This window comes from Globicephala melas, chromosome 20 (genome assembly GCF_963455315.2).
Source record: "Globicephala melas chromosome 20, mGloMel1.2, whole genome shotgun sequence".
NCBI classification, from domain to species: Eukaryota; Metazoa; Chordata; class Mammalia; order Artiodactyla; family Delphinidae; genus Globicephala; species Globicephala melas.
Window position 1 is genome coordinate 51,060,595 of NC_083333.1, and position 17,779 is coordinate 51,078,373.

Below are 17,779 nucleotides of genomic sequence, written 5' to 3' on the forward strand. Positions count from 1 at the left end.
AAAAGGGGAGGGAATGGAAAGGGGACAGGGTTAATTTTTAAAAGCAAGGCCAGGGAAGGCCTCATTGAGAGGATGACATTACAGGTAAGACCCTCAACAGGTGAGGGGGTGATCTGTGCAGATACCTGGGGAGAAAGTGATTGAGGCGAGAAAACAGGAAATGACAAGGCCTTGAGGCAGAAGTGTGCCCGTTATGTCTGAGGAACAGCAAGACGGTCCTGTGGCTGGAATCCAGTGAGTGAGAGGGCAGAGCAGCAGGTGGGGACAGAGAGTTCATGGGGCCCAGTGGTATTGGACTGTTAAGGCCGTTGTCAGGATTTTTTTTTCACTCACGGGAGGGTTTTGAGCGGAAGGAGAGCCATGATCTGACCTCACCTGATCTGTGGTGAGAAACCAGCTCCGAGGCTATTACAGGACTCCAGGGGACAGTAGTGGCAGCTTGGAGTAGGGAGGTAGCAGTGGAAGTGGTGAGCATTAGTTAGACCCTCCATACACTTTGAAGGCAAAGCTGACAGGTTTCTAATGGACTGATCACGGAGTGCAAGAGAATGGTCAAGAATGGCAACAAGATTTTTGGCCTGAGCAATGAAAAGAACGGAATTCCCTTTACTGAGGTGGGGAAGACTGCGGGAGGACAGGTGTGTGGTTGGGCGGTTCATGGGATTAGGAGTTCAGCGTGGGGCCTGTCAAGTTGGACGTGCCTGTCAGATATCCAAGTTGAGACGTCAAGCAGGCAGTTGGATAAAAAGTTGCTCTCACGGGTCATCGAGGGAAGGAAAATCAATAGTAGGAGTGGGGAATGGGATGGGGGGGCTTAGCCTGCTGGGCAGAGCCACGTAGGAACTCCGAGGATACAAACGCCTCGGAGTGGTCCAGCGGTCACGGGATCTAACTGGGTGGCCGGGAACCGAGTACAAGCTGGAGTCCAGGGCTGAGGGAAGAGGAGCCCCTGCCCCATTCTGGCCCCACCCCTCTTCCCAGGATCCCCTTCAGCAGCGAACAGCCTGGGCCATCAGCCAGCTGGCCACCAGGAGGTACCAGCCCGGCTGCAGGAGGGCCCGGGCCGAGTGGCCAGACTCAGGTAGCAGCTGCAGTTCAGCCCCTGTGTGCGCCATCTGCCTGGAGGAGTTCTCGGAGGGCCAGGTAAGGCAGGGCCATGGCTCACCTCCATGACCAGGCTGGGGAGGGAGGCTGGAGCTTGGGGGAGGAAGCGCTTAAGGCTGGTGTGAGTGCTCGAGCTGCATCTAGGTGCACAGACAGCCCTGAGGTTTGGTTATTTTCCTGGCTTTCCAGGGAAAGAGAACTACTGCTGGTTGAGTGTGTACCACGCGGCGGGCCCTGCAGTGGCTGCTTTACAGGCATCGTCTCGTTTCAGCCTCGTGACAGTGAGGGGTGGGGGTAGATTAGTCTTTTAGCCTCATTTTACAGCAGAAAACTGTCTGTTAAGAAACTTGCCCAAGGTCGTGCAGCTAAGTGGCAAAAACCAGGTCTACTTGATATCAAAGCCCATACCATTTCTGTCCTACCGTGAGGTCTTTGAAAGCAGATGGCGGCAGTCAGGAGAGGCCAGAGGGAGTCGGGAATGCCCCGCGTCCTGGCCATGGCTGTAGCCACAGACAACTCTGGTTCAGACCCCTTGTTTTCTCCAGGAGCTACGGGTCATTTCCTGCCTCCATGAGTTCCATCGTACCTGTGTGGACCCCTGGCTGCACCAGCACCGCACCTGCCCCCTCTGCATGTTCAACATCGTAGGTAGGAGGTGGGCCAAAGACTCCCCTGTGCGCAGGCAGATGGGCCTAGAAGGGGCTTCCCTCTGGGCGAGTGTTTTGCCTCGAAGCTGAGGAGAAGGCAGGACTGCCTCAGTTGTTCTTTAAGCTGTGCACTGCTCGAAGGGGCCTCATCTGAGGGGGCGGCCATTCCATTGCAGTCATCTTTATGATGTATTTTCATGACAACTTTGTTGATTTTAAATCTGACTGATTTGTTTGTTTGTTTATTTATTTTTGGCTGCGTTGGGTCTCCGTTGCTGTGCGCGGGCTTTTCTGTAGTTGTGGTGAGTGGGAGCTACTCTTCATTGCGGTGCGCGGGCTTCTCGTTGCGGTGCGTGGGTTTCTCATTGCGGTGGCTTCTCTTGTTGCGGAGCACAGGCTCTAGGTGCACGGGCTTCAGTAGTTGTGGCACGTGGGCTCAGTAGTTCTGGCTCCCGGGCTCTAGAGCACAGGCTCAGTAGTTGTGGCGCACGGGCTTAGTTGCTCCCCGGTATGTGGGATCTTCCCAGACCAGGGCTCGAACCCGTGTCCCCCGCATTGTCAGGTGGATTCTTAACCACTGTGCCACCTGGGAATTCCAAGATTTGTATATTTATTATTCTACTTTTCTGGCAATAAAGTATCCTGTTCGAACAAAACCAGGATATTATGACAATCTTCTAAAAGATGAAAGTGAAGTATCTTGAGGAAAGAGAGCCTTTTTCTAATTCACCCAAAGGTGCAGTGTGGGCTAGCAGTGGCCCTGGGTGCAAGTCCCCAAAGGGCTAATGGGAGGAGCAGGGCTTGCCATGCACAGTGGAACTCCCAAGGAGACAACTGGCTGGAGGGAGCAAGGGCATCCCCGGGCACAGGCAGGTTAGGAGTGTCCTTGGTCGTCCAAACTCTGACGGAGCTTGCGGGCGATGCAGGCTCAATAAGAACATTACAGCCACGCTTTTCTGAATGTACCCTCCTTCCGTTTGTGGAGTCAAACACTTGTGCTCTTGGTTCTCTCTTCCAGAGGGAGATTCCCTTTCTCAGTCCCTGGGACCGTCTAGATCTTACCAAGAACCAGGCCGAAGACTCCACCTCATTCGCCAGCATCCCGGCCATGCCCACTACCACCTGCCTGCTGCCTACCTGTCGGGCCCTTCCCGGAGCGCAGCGGCTCGGCCCACACGGCCTGGTCCCTTCCTACCATCCCAGGAGCCAGGCGTGGGCCCTCGGCACCACCGCCTCCCCAGAGGCGCACATCCCCGGGCTCCAGGCGAACCACAGCGCCTGGCAGTGGCCCAGAGCCCCTCTGCGCAGGGCTGGGGGCTGAGCCACCTGCGGTGCACTTTGCAGCACCCTGCCACCTGCCCCATGCCCCCACGCCGGGCCAGGCCTCACGACAGCAGCGGGTCTGGAGAAAGCTACTGCACAGAACGCAGTGGCTACCTGGCAGACGGGCCAGCCAGTGACTCCAGTTCAGGGCCCTGTCACGGCTCTTCGAGTGACTCAGTGGTCAACTGCACGGACATCAGCCTGCAGGGCATCCACGGCAGCAGTTCTACCTTCCGCAGCTCCCTGAGCAGTGACTTTGACCCCCTGGTGTACTACAGCCCTGAAGGGGAGCGCCGGCGGGAGGAGGCTCAGCCTAGCATGACCTCTCGGCCCCGTTCTTTGGACTCGGTGGTGCCCACAGGGGAAACCCAGGTTTCCAGCCATGTCCACTACCACCGCCACCGGCACCGCCACTACAAAAAGCGTTTCCAGTGGCACGGCAGGAAGTCTGGCCCAGAAACTGGAGTCCCGCCGTCCAGGCCTGCCATTCCTCGGACACAACTCCAGCCAGAGCTGCCTTCACCCGATCCGCAAGCAGCCAGCCCCAGCCCAGCAGCCCCGTCAGGACAGCTCCCCAGCCCGCAACGGCCCAGGGCCCTCACCGAGCCAGCCCCTGGGCCAGCGGACGCCGCCAGCCCCAGCCCTGGTCCCAGCAGCCTCTTCCACTTGCAGAAATCCAGCCTCCCTGTGCGACACACACAGAGGAAACGGCGGGGGAGTCCCTCAGAGCCCTCCCCAGCCTCTCGACCCCAGGACTTGGCCGCACACCGAGTGTGCCAGATTCTTCCCCATTATGGCCCCAACCTGGCATATCCTTGGTCCCCAGAGGCCCACCCATTGATCTTCGGACCTCCGGGCCTGGACAGGAGGCTGCTACCAGAAACCCCAGGCCCTACTTACCCAAGTTCACAGCCGGTGTGGTTGTGTCTGACTACACGCCAGCCCCTAGGACCATACCCATCTGGGGAGGGGCCTTCCGAATGGAGTTCTGGCGCCCCAGAGGGTAGGCCATGCCCTTACCCACACTGCCAGGTGCTGCCAGCCCAGCCTGGTGAGTTTTCAGGGGAAATGGGTCTGGCGGGGACAGGAGACTAGAGTTGGGTATGGCAGAACGGGTCAAGTCATGCAGAGGGTTGATGGAAGCTGAGGAGGGTCCAACAGGGGTGACATTCAAAATAGTGGACAGCTGGCATAGCGTAGGATGCTGGCTCTGCCAGGTGTTAATCCTTTAGTCGCCAGATCCTCCGGAGGTCTCCGGTGAGGTACCAGTGTGGCTGAGACAGCAGAAAGTACTTGGGGCGGCTCGGGGCAGCAGCTCAATCGTGAGTGTTTCAGTATTTTAAAAATTGGTACAGCTGAGCCTATAGCTCAGTATTAGCTGTAAATACAAAGAAGGCCAAGAACTGTTCCTTGCTCTTGAGGAGAGTGTGGACGAATAGTTACTGAAAACCGTAATCCCAGGCCATATGAGATCTTACGGGAGAAATAACTACAGATAACCATAATTCTGGGTTATATGAGAAGAGCTATGTGAATGATGCAAAAAAAAAAAAAAAAAAGGAGAGCGATCACAGGTGGTTCCTAGCAGCCCTGTGGTTCTCTCCTTTCCCCCGGGGAAAAGAACTACTGGGGCTTTCCCTTCTATGCGTCTTTGTTAATAAGACTGACTTCATTTTCTTGGGAACTCAGTGCATCCCTATTACTGTATTGTAGCCAATGGTGATAATGTAAATCCTTGACTTTAGCTGGGTATTTATTTGCTCAAATTCTCCTCTTCCTCTTCCGGATCCCCCAACCCCTACTCTCCCCCATCTTTTCCCATTGTGTGGATGACACAGCTCTTTGCCTACAGCCATCACTAGGAGGACCCCTCTGCCCTCAAAGGTCCTGAAATATAAGACTTCGGGGTCTAGGAATCCTACAGGCAGGACCTGAGAGCTGCTATCATCCGTCCATTCATTTCTTCCTTCCATTTTTCTTTCTGCGTTGTGTGCTTGCTATGTGCTAGGTTCCAGGCTCTGAGGACGTGGAACTTGTCAACCAGGAGACCCAGGTCTGTGGAGAGATAGGCATGCAAGCTGTTATAGTACAGAAAACAATTGCTTCCACAGGGCCACGTAATGCAGATTTGGCCATGTGTTTGATGGTGCCTTTTGAATCCTGTCATGTGTATACTTTCAGTGCTGCCGGTGGCAGACCACTACCTCCCCTCTCTCTCTCAAACTCGTAACTGGTTTCAGTGCCTCCCTTTCCCCTGCTCTTCAGATCTAATCCACGCCAGGTTCTGTTAACCATGTCTCTGCTAGCTTTACCATATTCTCCTCCAGTACTGCTGGCGCCTGTCCACGTCTTAGGTGCAGCCTAAAGGTCGGGGCGGGAGCCCCCTGGCTCCTCCCTTCCCTCTCACAGGGCCGTGAAGGCCGAGCCCTGCACATCAGTGTCGTGTCCTGTAGTGCCACGCAACACTGTGATCCTGCTCGCCTACCCTCCATTCTGCTGCCGGGGTCATCCTCCTCAAACAAACTCTCTAGAAATCTTCAGATGTTCTGTTTTGTTCAGAGTAAAGAAAAATCCAACCTGGTTTGGCCTTCAAGGCCCTAGTACCAGCTAGCCCCCATCTTCCTTCCCGACCTTATTTTCTGCTCTTCCCCTTCCCTTCCCCTGCTCCAGGCTTTAGCCAAACTAGGTAAACACTTCCTGCAGTTTCTGCAGCCCAGAATATTCTGCTGCCTTCCTGTTCCCATAAATCTAATTCTTCCCTATTCCTGCAGGACCAGTGCATCTATCCGCACTTTCAGGAAGCCCTTCTTGATGCTCCACTTGGACATGACCTTTCTCCTTCCATGATTCATCTCTTACGACCCCAGTCCTGCCCCCATTGGCATAATTGCCACTTACGTGCACACCTTTTCTCCTACAAGGTTGTCAGGTCCCTGCTTAGTCTTCTTGGTCTTCTGTTTGGCACATGGTAGCAGGCCAGATCCACAAGTGTATAATAAATATTTACTGGGCGAATGAATGAATAGTAAGTATGGGTAACACACTGGTTGCTATCTATGTATCTCTTTCTCTAGATTCATTTTTCTCTCCCCTGTGTCCCAATGGGGGCCGCTCTCAGCTTTCAATCTGATCACCCTTCTGGACCCATTCCCTGCTCCTGCCTCTCTGTAGTTCCCTCCCAGCCATACTCTCTTGCCGGTGGAACAAGCAGAAGACTGGCCTGACCCTCAGTGACCTCTTTCCTCCTCTCTCTCTAAATGCAGGCTCAGAAGAGGAGGAGCTCGAGGAGCTGTGTGAACAGGCCGTGTGAGATGTTCAGGCCGAGCTCCAACCAAGAGTGCTCACCAGATGACTCAGGGCCCTACCTGGCACAGAGTCCTGCTCCTGAGAAAAGAAAGGACCTCAGAAAACACCCCTCTTCTTTGCCATCCTTCCTGGAACCACTGGCAGAGGAGTGTGATGGTGGGCGGCAGGAGGTGTTGTCTCCCGGTCCCAGCTCCAGACCTTGTCTGCAGAAGCATCTGCAGTGCAGCAAGTCTGTGTCCAGCCAGGCAACCAGCTACCACTTGTGTGGGTTGGCTCCCCTGCAGGCTGGGACTTTCTGAGAGCAGGAAGCTAGGTATAGGTAGATAGGTGTTATAAAGGTGGTGCTCCTTCCCCAGCCCCAGCAGGTCCCCCTCATTCCAAGCCTCATGTTCATAACAGCAAACGGGTCCAGCTGAACGCATGACCCTTCTCACCTCCTTCCTTGGGAGAGTCCTGCACACCAGCTTTGGCTCCTCCTTGGTAAGGCTGCTGCGTCAGCGGCAACCCTGGTTCTTATCATTTTCCTTCTTTGCAAAAAGATCAGGAGCATAGGTGAGCCCTGAGCCCTGAAAAGGGGGGCTTTGCAGCTTCACCAGGCAGGGCCTCCCCTGGTGCACAAGGGAGGATGTTTGTCCCTCCTTGTCCGCACTTGTCACATCCACTATATTAAGTCAGAGGGGAAGCCAGGGTGTGCAGTTCTGTCCCTGATGTGGTACAGCACCTTGAAGAAACTGGGTCGAAGCCTCTGATCGTCAAACTCCCTTGTCACTCCAGCAGCCTCAGTTCCTCTGGGGGTAGGGGTGAGGGTAGTGGGAAGGGAATAGCTCTTCCTTGGGGACCTCCTATCTCAAAGTCCCAAAGTAGGCGGAAAGAAGAGGATTTCTGCTGTACTTTATTTAGGAAGAGGAAGGAAGGAATGAAGGTAGGAAAGGCAAAATTACAGCTGAACAAGGAAGTTTTCTCTGGGCGTTTTCTCTCAGACCAGGGATAGGGAACGGGAGAACAAAGGAGAGGTAATATGGGGCCCTTGGGATTAGACGGCCCAGAGGCCCGGCTTCCCAGTATAAGCCATGCAGGCCAGAGACACACAGGAAGGAGTGGAGTTGCAGCAGGAAGCCTGGCCTGGGCAGCTGGTATCGAGTGGGCAAGGGCTGAGGGGCCTCCTCAGGGTGACATGCACCCCGGGGAAGTTGGACCATTGCTGGCCCCTCAGGCATTATCCCGTTTGGAATGTGAATGTGGGAGCAAAGTGGGCACAGGACCCCACCTGGGAATCTTCTTCCAAGTCAGTGGGGAACTAGCACCTAGGCACCCACGTGGGTATTTATATCTGAACAGACAGAAAGACGCTTGAATCAGGCACTATGTTGAGAAATGTATTTATTTGCTAATATATTTATCCATAAATTCCATCTGGTCTCGTCGTTTTCTTCTGTCATGACTGTCACTCAGGGTAACAACTTTGTCTTCTACGTGGGCAAAGATAAATTATTCCTGATAGCAGAGGCTAGGCTCTGATTTATGAAAGGACAGAGCAGAGTGGTGGGCTTGGCTTGTAAGCCCCTAAAAGCATGGTTTAGTGAGATCAGGGAAAGAGAAAGCACGGCTGGATTCTCACTGTGGTTCAGTGTGTCATCTGTACTATTATTGTACTGTTTACTTCACACTCTATAATGCTTCAGTGACTTTCTTTGTGACCCTGGGCAAATACTCAGGTATATTTGAGTATACTCAAATATCCTGGTGCCTTTTCCCACCCATGAAATGGGCCCACTTCACGGAGTTGTTGGAGAGCTCCCATGAGACGAGTGAACTGTGTTCCAAGGTAGAATGTATGCAGTGATAGAGAACATCCTAACCCCAGTCACAGAGCCCATCTGAGCACGACATGGGACGGGCACCAGCAGCAGACCGGTCTTGAAGAAGCTCAGTTTCAATTTAGGAGGTCTGGTTGGGAAGATAGAGCAGCAGGGCCTGAAACTATTTATATCTTAAAGCTCCAATTCAGATAAACACAAATGACTGTCCTCTGCCTACACACGGGACTATTGTGAGGATCAACAGAGGTGGTGCTATTGCAGGTATGAAGAATTCCACAGGGCCTGGAGAGGCCTTTGCTCTCCTCACAAAGCACATTTTCCCCTTCTGCTTCTCCAGGAAAGGTATGTTAAAGGCGGTCGTTGTCTGGTGCCCAGTTCCGAACCAGAGAGAAAGGCATTTAGCATCCCATAGCGTGAATTTTTTTTTTTTTTGGCTGTACGCGGGCCTCTCACCGCTGTGGCCCCTCCCGTTGCGGAGCATAGGGTCCGGACGCACAGGCTCAGCGGCCCTGGCTCACGGGCCCAGCCGCTCCGCGGCATGTGGGATCCTCCCGGACCGGGGCATGAACCCGTGTCCCCTGCATCGGCAGGCGGACTCTCAACCACTGCGCCACCAGGGAAGCCCCCACAGGGTGAAATTTAAATTTAAAAAAAAGGACACAATCTCCTACAGAGGATCTTAAGTAAAGGAACTGTATCTAAATGCTAAAAGCTGCACAAAACGTAAATTATCAGCTGGAACGTGGAAACGTACATAAAGAGCTGTTAGAAATAATTAAATATGCATTTTTTTCGGCCGTCTGCTCACCGGCCACCGTTTCTGTGGACGCAAATGGAAACCCAATCACGCTCCCTCCCTGTTAGGAAGGAGGGGGGCGGTCCCTGGATTTCTTCTCGTCTCTGCAGAGATAATCCACAGGGAGGCAGTGGATTCGCTGGCCCTGCGCTTTTAAGACGAGAAGACAAAAAAGAATCTCCGCTGTCATCCAGGATCCTCCAGGGGACCGGCGGCCCGGTGCCAGCGGCCTAGATCAAATGGTCCGAGCGCCGGGATTCCGCCCGGGTCACGGCGCGCGCGCAGGCGCCAACCGCGCCGCACCTCCCCCACGGGCCCCGCCCACAGGCCCAACTGCTGCCAGGCCTCGCCCTCGCGCCGGCCCAGGTGGCGGGGGTGCGCGCCGACCCAGGTGACTCCCGGCCGGCCCCGCCTCCTGGCGGGAGAAACCATCTCCTAAGGCGGGTGGAGGGGCGGGGCCGGCGGCCTCCCACGCCGGAAGAGGAAGTCTTGGAAACCGGAAGTGTGGGCATTCTGGGTAATTTGCTATTTACTTCCTGCGAGAGAAGGTTGTGGCTCTTTCCTTCGCTGTTCTTCCGTGGGAGAAGATGGCCCTGGAGACGGTGCCGAAAGACCTGCGGCATCTGCGGGCTTGTTTGCTGTGTTCACTGGTCAAGGTGTCTGTAGGGAACCTGGTTGTACGGGCGATGGAGGACCAAGCTGGGGGAAAGTGGGTGGAACAGGGCTACAGGAACAGTGAAGAGAGAAGTCAGGTCCAGGACCCAGGGGGTGGCAGGGGGACGTGGGAAGCAGCAGGAGGCCATCGTTTAAGTCGGTAGGAACGCAGGCAAATCTTGCAGCCGTGGACATGGACGTTCTCACATGCTTTTGCAACTTCAGCTCTCAGCACAGGCCTGATCCTTTACAGACGTTCAGTGAACTTCTGTTGGAGCCGAACGACATTAGGAATTGGAGGAAGGTGGGGATCTGCAGCCGAGGGAGTAGTCGGAGAAGGTGCCAGACCCCACGGAGATTTAGGGAAAGGAATAGGTAAAACGCAATTGGGAACAAGAGAAGAAGGATCGTGAGAGTGGAACTTAGGAAAGGGGCTGTAGGAATGGTGGGTGGGGGACCTGATGAGACAGAACTAACATAGGGAGCCTTGTACTTGACCAGGTAAAAGTATGGGGAAAGCTGTTTTTTCTTTTCGCCTTGTTCATGCTCACCTCTCTCCTTTTTTTCCCCTCCCAGACTATAGACCAGTTTGAATATGATGGCTGTGACAATTGTGATGCGTACCTTCAGATGAAGGGTAACCGGGAGATGGTATATGACTGCACCAGCTCTTCTTTTGATGGGTAAGCCCTTTAGGTTGCTGCATTCATTCTTTTACATTACCCGCATCCCACCAAGTAAATGTGGACAGACTCTTGAGACCCTCATCCTAGTTGGTCTCAAAGTTATTTTGAGACACACTAGTCCTGTGCTGTCCAGTACAGTAGCCACTAGCCGTGTGTGGCATTGAGTACCTGAAATGTGGCTAGTCCAAATTGAGATATGCTTTACCTGTAATGTGTACACTGGATTTCAAAGACTCAGCACAAGGAAAAAGAATGTAAAAATCTTGATTTTTCTTGTTTTAATCACATGCCATAATAATAATACTTTGAATATGTTGGGTTAAGTGAAATATATTATTGAAGTTAATTTAGCCTTTTGTCTTTACTCCTTTAACATGGCTACAGAAAATTTTAAAAATGACTTGCATGGCTTTCATTATATTTCCACTAGACAGGTCTTCACTAGACTGTTAGCTCATTGCTGATAGGGGCTGTTTATGTCATGCACCATGACCTGGCATAGGGCCTGGAAGGTGATGGATACTTAATACACATTTGTTGAATGTATGAAGATCCTTTTTGAAAATGAAGGGTAAATTTTGGCCCCAAAGCTGATGCTTTTAGATATCTCTAAGAGGCCCTAAGAGAAAAGTTTTCCCTTGGTGAGATTGCCCAGTGGGGGAAAGGGGAATGAGAGAAGTGTGAGTGGCTAGGTCTCAATTTTCCTTCCCCAAGGGAGGAGCCAGAGGGCAGTATTCTTTGGGGGTTAAGTTTCTTTTGGTTTCTAGGCCAGTTAAGGGTCTACATGCAAACTGGGCCCAAACCAGTGCATGCTAAAGTTCCTTCAAGGTGGGCCAACTTCATTCCTCCTTTGTTTGCCTTTAAGGAAGAGTAAAGGATTGAGCAAAACAGATGTTGTCATGGAACCTTTACTTCGTACATATGTACACATTCATGTGCACACTCAGATACTCCAGTTCTTTCATTTGTTAGCACGGTTACCATCCAGTGCTAACAAATGAATGGACTCCCATCTGTGGCTGCTGTGAGAGATGGCAAGAGTTACACAATGAGATACTTACAAGTAAGAGAGACACAGTGTAAAGTTTTGCATGTTAGGGTTTTGGTTTTTTTGTTTAAAATCTGGTAAAATATACATAAAAACTTTTTGCCATTTTTAAGTGCAGAATTCATCGTTAAATATATTTAACGGCATTAAATATATTCATATTTTTATGCAACTATTACCACCATCTATCTCCAGAACTTTTTTTTTTTTTTTTTGCCACACGGCATGTGGGATCTTAGTTCCCCCGCTAGGGATCAAACTCGTGCCCCCTGCATTGGTAGCATGGAGTGTTAACCACTGGACCGCCAGGGAAGTCCCTCCAGAACATTTTTCATCTTCTCATTTCCTCCTCCCTGCAGCCCCTGGCAACTACCATTTTACTTTCCCTGTGAATTTGATTAGTCTGGGTACTTCCTGTAAGTGGAATCTTACAATATTTGTCCTTTTGTGATTGGTTCATTTCACGTAGCATAATGTCTTCAAGATTTATCCATATTGTAGCATGTGTCAGAATTTCCTTTTTAAGCTTAATAATATCCCATTTTATGTATATACCAAATTTTATTTATCTGTGCATCTATTGATGGATACGTGGATTGCTTCTACCTTTTGGCTGTTAGGAATAATGCTACCATGAACATGGCTTTACAAATACCTGTTCAGGTCCCTGCTTTCACTTTGGGGTATATATCCAGAAGTGGAGTTGCTGGATTATTCTCTGTTTAACATTTTGAGGAACTGCGATACTGTTTTCTATAGCAGCAGCATTTTACATTCCCACCAGCAGAGTACAAGGGTTCCAGTTTCGCCACATCCTTGTCAGCACTTGTTACTTTCTGTTTTTTGTTTTGTTTTTGATAATAGCTGCCCTGTTGGGTGTGAAGTGGTATCTTATGGTTTTGATTTGCATTTCCTTAATGATTAGTGATGTTGAGCATCTTTTCATGTGCTTATTGGCCATTTGTATATCTTCTTTGGAAAAAAGTCTCTTCAAATATAACTCAGTTATAAAAACTTGGAAATAACTACAGCTTCTAAGCAAGAAGTGTCTGAGGACTCCCATCTTTGGGCCACGGTTCTGGATTTTACATTAAGTGACAACTCTGATATTGTTAGTGTCTTACTAAAGGATTGTCAGAGAGTTCTGAAGCATGCTATGTTCAATTAAAAAACGAAAGGTTATGACCATTTATCAGAGTCTGGGCATAATAGCTGCACGTGTCCAGGTTAAGCTGTCATTGTTTTCGAGTTCCTTAAGAGTTGAGTTGATGAGAACTGAGCAAGTAGAGTTTTTTGCCCAGTTTTGAATGAGGTTTTTGGTTTTTTGTTGTTGAGTTGTAGGAGTTATTTATGTATTCTGGTGCATATTAGGATTTGAAGAGTGAGTATATCAAAGGCTAAAGGAGATCAGAGGAGGGCTTGATGAACTCAGCCAGAAGTGGAGGAGATAGCATATGAGTCAGGCTCTTAATTAAGGAAAGAAATACAGAATTTTTGAGGAGGTTGAGATGAGAGAAAGGTAGAAAAAGCATTCTAAACAAAGGGACTGACCTGAGCAAAGGCATGGGGTCGGAAAACCAGGGTATGTTTGGAGAATGGTGGGAATTCTGTTTAGGTTAAATCATAAGGTTGGATAACAGACACTGTAAGGCTGGAAGGATAGATTGTGAAGGACAGAGGAGAATATACTTTTGGTCAGAAGAACAGCCTGCATACGTACCTACCCCAGACTGGTCTGCCGGGCCAGGACGAGTACTACCCTACCTGCCACCCCTGGAGGTGGGGTCAGTTCCACTCAAAGCATATAGCTGAGAATGTAGGATTTGGATGGGGAGGGAGGCTTCCCAAATAAGAATCCAGGATTGCTGCCAAGAGAAGGGGGAATGGATACCGAGGAGGCAGTCAACAAATACCAGTGCCTGGCACAGATCTGTCACAGGAGGCAGCCAGTAAGTATTTGATCGAATGGGGGAATGACAAAAGTGACCTCTGTAGCGGCTTCTTTTTTGTTTTTGTTTTTTTGAAATTGGGGTATAGTGACCTCTGTAGCTTCTGAAAGCACCTGAAGCTTACCTGTCATGCTCAGTAGCAGGCTTCTGGCCCTGGTAGCCTCTGTTGCCTGTGTTCTGGGATTAGAGCTACCCTGAGAAGAATGATTAGGATAATAAAGGAGAGCTCATGTTTACTTAGCACCTACTCTGTGCTAGGGTTTTTCATGTATTAGCTCAACCTTCCAGTTTCATCTTACTGATGAAATTCTGAGGGAGGTCTCCATACGTGTGTCAGGCTGTACCGCTCATTAAAGGCAGAGCTTGCTTAAGTCTAACTTGTTTCTAGTAAGAGGACCCATTGTTTTGACTCACCCTCCCCTTTGCACTAGGCTCCAGCCCTCAGTGGTTGTGTTGGTCGTAATCAGTAATGCCATCTACCTCAAAAGCTGTCCCATTTCCCAGGGAATCGGTAGGCCAAGGATGCTTTTGAGCATGGCGAGACAGTCTCTGGGGGATGATGACTGACCTGTGACTGGTGGGCCAGGGACATAAGTGCAAAGGCCCTTTGTCAGTACTAGCTCTGAGTCCCTTCCCAGCACTAGAACTTCGTTTCCCCTGCTTTCTGGTAGAAACTCAATACTTGGCTTTTTCCTGGGTTTCCTCTCCCAGAACTGTTGTGCTGGCTGGGAACAGAGTAAAGGGGCGGGGGCGGGGGCGTGGGGCGGGCAGTTCCCTTGGTCTCTGTTCTCTAGTAGAGGCAACTCAGGCTGACTCTATGTTTCTTTCCCCTTTCTAGAATCATTGCGATGATGAGTCCAGAGGACAGCTGGGTCTCCAAGTGGCAGCGAGTCAGTAAGTGTCTCCCTTTCTCTTTATCCTGGCCTGGTTGTGTTGTCAGGGCCAGGGTGCGGGTGGGGGAGTCTTCAATCAGTGGGTAGGTGGCCCCAGAGTGAGAACGATGGGGTTGGAGGAAAGCCAAGGAAAGTGTCCTGTGTCCTGTCATTTAACACGTAGAGCCAAAAGAAGTGATTGCTCTTCTCTGGGAGTTGGCGGCATCTCTTTCATTTTTAGCTTAAGCTTCCATTTGGTCTTTAGTTGTAACTCACTCTTAAACTGCAGTCTCTTTTCTTCTCTTTCAGGTAACTTTAAGCCAGGTGTATATGCAGTGTCAGTCACTGGTCGCCTGCCCCAAGGTAATAATAATCATAGTAACGGCCAGTGTTCATTTACTGTGTCAAGCTCTATGGAAGTTTCTTATGTGAATTAATGCCAGTCCTCACAACTCTGTGAGGGAAAGCGAATCTCAGAGAGGGTAAATAACTTGTCCAAGGTCACCCAGCTAGTAAGTAACGAGCCAGAATTTGGGGGCCCAGGCATCCTGGCTCCAGAACCCTTGCTTTTTTTTTTTTTTGCGCTACGCGGGCCTCTCACTGTTGTGGCCTCTCCCATCGCGGAGCACAGGCTCCGGACGCGCAGGCTCAGCGGCCATGGCTCACGGGCCCAGCTGCTCCGCGGCATGTGGGATTCTCCCGGACCGGGGCACGAACCTGTGTCCCCTGCATCGGCAGGCAGACTCCCAACCACTGCACCACCAGGGAAGCCCCAGAACCCTTGCTTTTGATGACTACAGTGTGTCTCTCTTTTTCTTCTCATTCTTACCAAGTCATTGCCAAGCACTTGCCTGGATCTTCAAGGGTGACAAGCCGACCACGCAGTTCAGTTGATGAGCAGTCTAGGAACTCCAGTTTGCTTAGAGCACGCCACCCCTTCCCCTCACCAAGTGGTACCCGAGGGACCTTTCTTATCTTCCGGAGTCTTCTTCCCTTACAGAGCTGTTTCTCTTCCTGCTGCAGGAATCGTGCGGGAGCTGAAGAGTCGAGGAGTGGCCTACAAATCCAGAGACACAGCCATAAAGACCTAGCGAGATGCACGGCCACCAGCTTCTTTGCTCCTCGTCTCTTCCTCTGCTTACTTTTTGTTGTGAAACTAAATGGGCAGAACTTCAAATACGTGCCGCCCTCCGATTCTGAGATTCAGCAGACTGTTGAGAGAGCAGCACGTGTCCCCGGGCCATTTTACCTTCTCTGGGCTGCTGTGGGGTGGGAGTGGTTTGGGTTGGTGGATTAGCGGAGACTGACTTCAGTGGGGAGTAGGATGCTGGCCTTTCCTATGCACAGCCCGGGGCTGCGCCCTTGCGCATGGGCAGGACTCTGGGTCAGATGCCAGAAAACGTGAACCCCTAGGAATGCTCTTAAGCCCATAACAGATGCCTTGCCTCCCTCTTCCTTTGTCTTAACTGGGCACAGTAAGAACTCGTTGCCCAGTAAGCATCTTCCCAGAGCGGCAGAGGCCCTTCTGCTCCTCGTTATCTGTCTCTGAGCCTCCGGGATTGTAGCCTTTCTAGTGAGCTTCCCTGGGTCTCAGAGGTCTGCTGTCCTGAGTCTAGGCAAGCCCGTCAGCCTGGTAGTCCTGGTGTCCGGTGGTTGCAGCCTTCTGCCCTCTAGACCTGGCACAACAGGTGTCCCTTGAAGAAATCCTGAGGCTTCTTCGTATTACTTGCCCTTGACCATGTTTAAAACCTTTCTTTCCTTCTTTGTTTTCTTCTTTTTTCTGTCCTTCCTATACCTTAGGCCCACCAGTGATGCCCATGACCCCCCCCCCTACTTTCCTGAGTTCCCCTAACTGGAGACCCTCAGGTTGCTGCTGGGTCTTGGTCTGGCTAGTTCCTGCCTCTCCTTTTCTCTCTGGCCTAGTAAGAGGGCCTTGAGTGATGTCATGGTATTGGCCAAGGTGAGTTATTTGTTTTGGAATTAAATATTTACCATAAATTCTCATTTACTTAAATTTCCACAGAAAATCATACTAAGCGTCCTCATTTTTATTTCCCTAACTTTCTTGTTCCCCATCTGTAAGACGAAGGTGATTGCATCCTGTTTACCTCAGGATTTTTGTGATTATAAAAATAAAGCAATGTGAAAATTCTGTAACTTAAGTTCTATAAAAGGTAGAACTCGTTTGCTCTCCTTTTTCAGTCGTTCTTCAGTATATGCAGCATGTACACAATTCACCGAAATAGTGGGGGAAGTGCCTGGGACGGGCGCGGGCGGGGCTCTGACTCGGGGTAGGGCTGCCTGCGCTGGGGCTTGGCGTCTTAGCCGCCTGGTGTTGCTAGTGAGTCAGTGTCTCCTGTTACCTGTGACCTGGACGGTGTGGGAAGGAGGGAGAGATGCTGCCTCTCCGGTGACCCTCCCAGGCCCAGGGGAGGAGGCTGGGACTGGCCCAGGCGCTCATGTCACCACTCATCACGGGTTCTGTCAAACCAGAACCGTTCTCTGATGCCTTCAAGCTCGGGGAGCGGTCTGTTAACCCCAATCCCAGCTGAGCTTTTCCAGGACTTTCCCAGCCCAGCACGCTGAGCTCCAGGGGTGGCGGTTTCTGTCGTTCAGTTTCAATGTGAAAGAAGCCTTGGGAAACAACCCCACCAGGCTAGAGTTTACGTCCTGGAGGGAAGACGTGGGTGTTAGTTAGCAAGAGTGCCGGGGCCACGCAGCCGACACCCAACTTTCACTGGCTTTCTCAGAAAGTCCCTTGGAAATCCCCAGCCGCCGTCCTGCGTGTCTGACCCGGACGTGGCTGCTCGGCGAGAATGGAAACAGTTGCGGGGGGCGGGGCGGGGGCAAGAGGAGCTGTGCGCAGATAACCACACTCCCGCCGCCTCGGCCCCACACCCGGCGGCGCCCCAACTGTCAGCCTCGCCGGAAGCGAGAGACAGGCTCTGGCGGCTGTGGGGGAGGGCGGCCGGCCGCCGTGCCCGGATCTCAGACTCCGTGCGCCCCGCCGCTTCTGCCGGGGGCTGCGTCTGACTTCGCCCTCGTGCTTTCTCTCGGCGGTCCAGACGGGCGCCGACGTGCCGGAGTCCTGTCCCCTGTTGGGAACCCAAAGAAGCTGAAGCGCGGACCGGTGGCTCACTCCCCGCGAGTGAGCAGTGCTGTGGGCGAGGGGAGGTTTCGGACGCCGGCATCCCCGTGCGTGAGGGCTGCGCCCCGTCTGGGAGCCCGTCGAAGTCTCAGCCCCATTCTGACTGCTGAGGTCCCGCGTCTGCCCGAAGCTCTCAGTCTCCTGCTTAGTAGTCTGGCTTCTCTTCTTGACCAAGGCAGGGCTCCTCCCCAGTGCAACAAGGACGGACCCAAGTCAGAAACAGTAGTGGCCCGGCTGCCTTCCCCTTGCCTGCCTGTTCCTCATTCTTCACCCGCTACCCACCACAGGCCGTGGGGTTAGGGTCTCCCCAAAATGGAGGGGCTAGCCGGCAGTGCGTGCAGCCTCCAGCCCAAAGCAGGGGTTGGTAGCTGATAGAACAAGGGTCAGAACATTCTGGTCTTGGAGGGAGCGGTTTTCCCAAGAGTA

At 51.9% G+C, this 17,779-nt stretch overlaps 2 protein-coding genes across 3 annotated transcripts in view; both read left to right on the forward strand.

Moving 5' to 3' along the window:
• RNF43 (ring finger protein 43) overlaps positions 1–7,790 on the forward strand; it is a 61,222-nt gene extending 53,432 nt beyond the window's left edge. For both annotated transcript variants that reach the window (XM_030881706.2, XM_060290121.1), the window contains 4 exons: positions 982–1,143; positions 1,650–1,752; positions 2,770–4,125; positions 6,338–7,790. In XM_030881706.2, the coding sequence (XP_030737566.1) occupies positions 982–1,143; positions 1,650–1,752; positions 2,770–4,125; positions 6,338–6,384 (1,668 nt within the window). In that variant the 3' untranslated portion in view covers positions 6,385–7,790. The remainder of the gene's footprint in view (positions 1–981; positions 1,144–1,649; positions 1,753–2,769; positions 4,126–6,337) is intronic.
• A 1,702-nt stretch (positions 7,791–9,492) lies between these two features.
• SUPT4H1 (SPT4 homolog, DSIF elongation factor subunit) lies at positions 9,493–16,389 on the forward strand. Its single transcript, XM_030881709.2, has 5 exons — positions 9,493–9,652; positions 10,227–10,333; positions 14,172–14,227; positions 14,515–14,568; positions 15,229–16,389. The coding sequence occupies exons 1-5, from the start codon at positions 9,584–9,586 to the stop codon at positions 15,294–15,296; spliced, it is 354 nt and encodes a 117-aa protein (XP_030737569.1). The 5' UTR covers positions 9,493–9,583; the 3' UTR covers positions 15,297–16,389.
• The last annotated feature ends 1,390 nt before the right edge of the window (positions 16,390–17,779 follow it).

Bases quoted from the DNA above. Each gene is read 5' to 3' on its own strand.
- SUPT4H1 (XM_030881709.2), top strand. From the start codon at position 9,584: ATGGCCCTGGAGACGGTGCCGAAAGACCTGCGGCATCTGCGGGCTTGT. The intron at 10,334-14,171 runs GTAAGCCCTTTA...TCCCCTTTCTAG, and splicing joins ACCAGCTCTTCTTTTGATGG to AATCATTGCGATGATGAGTC. The intron at 14,228-14,514 runs GTAAGTGTCTCC...CTTCTCTTTCAG, and splicing joins CTCCAAGTGGCAGCGAGTCA to GTAACTTTAAGCCAGGTGTA.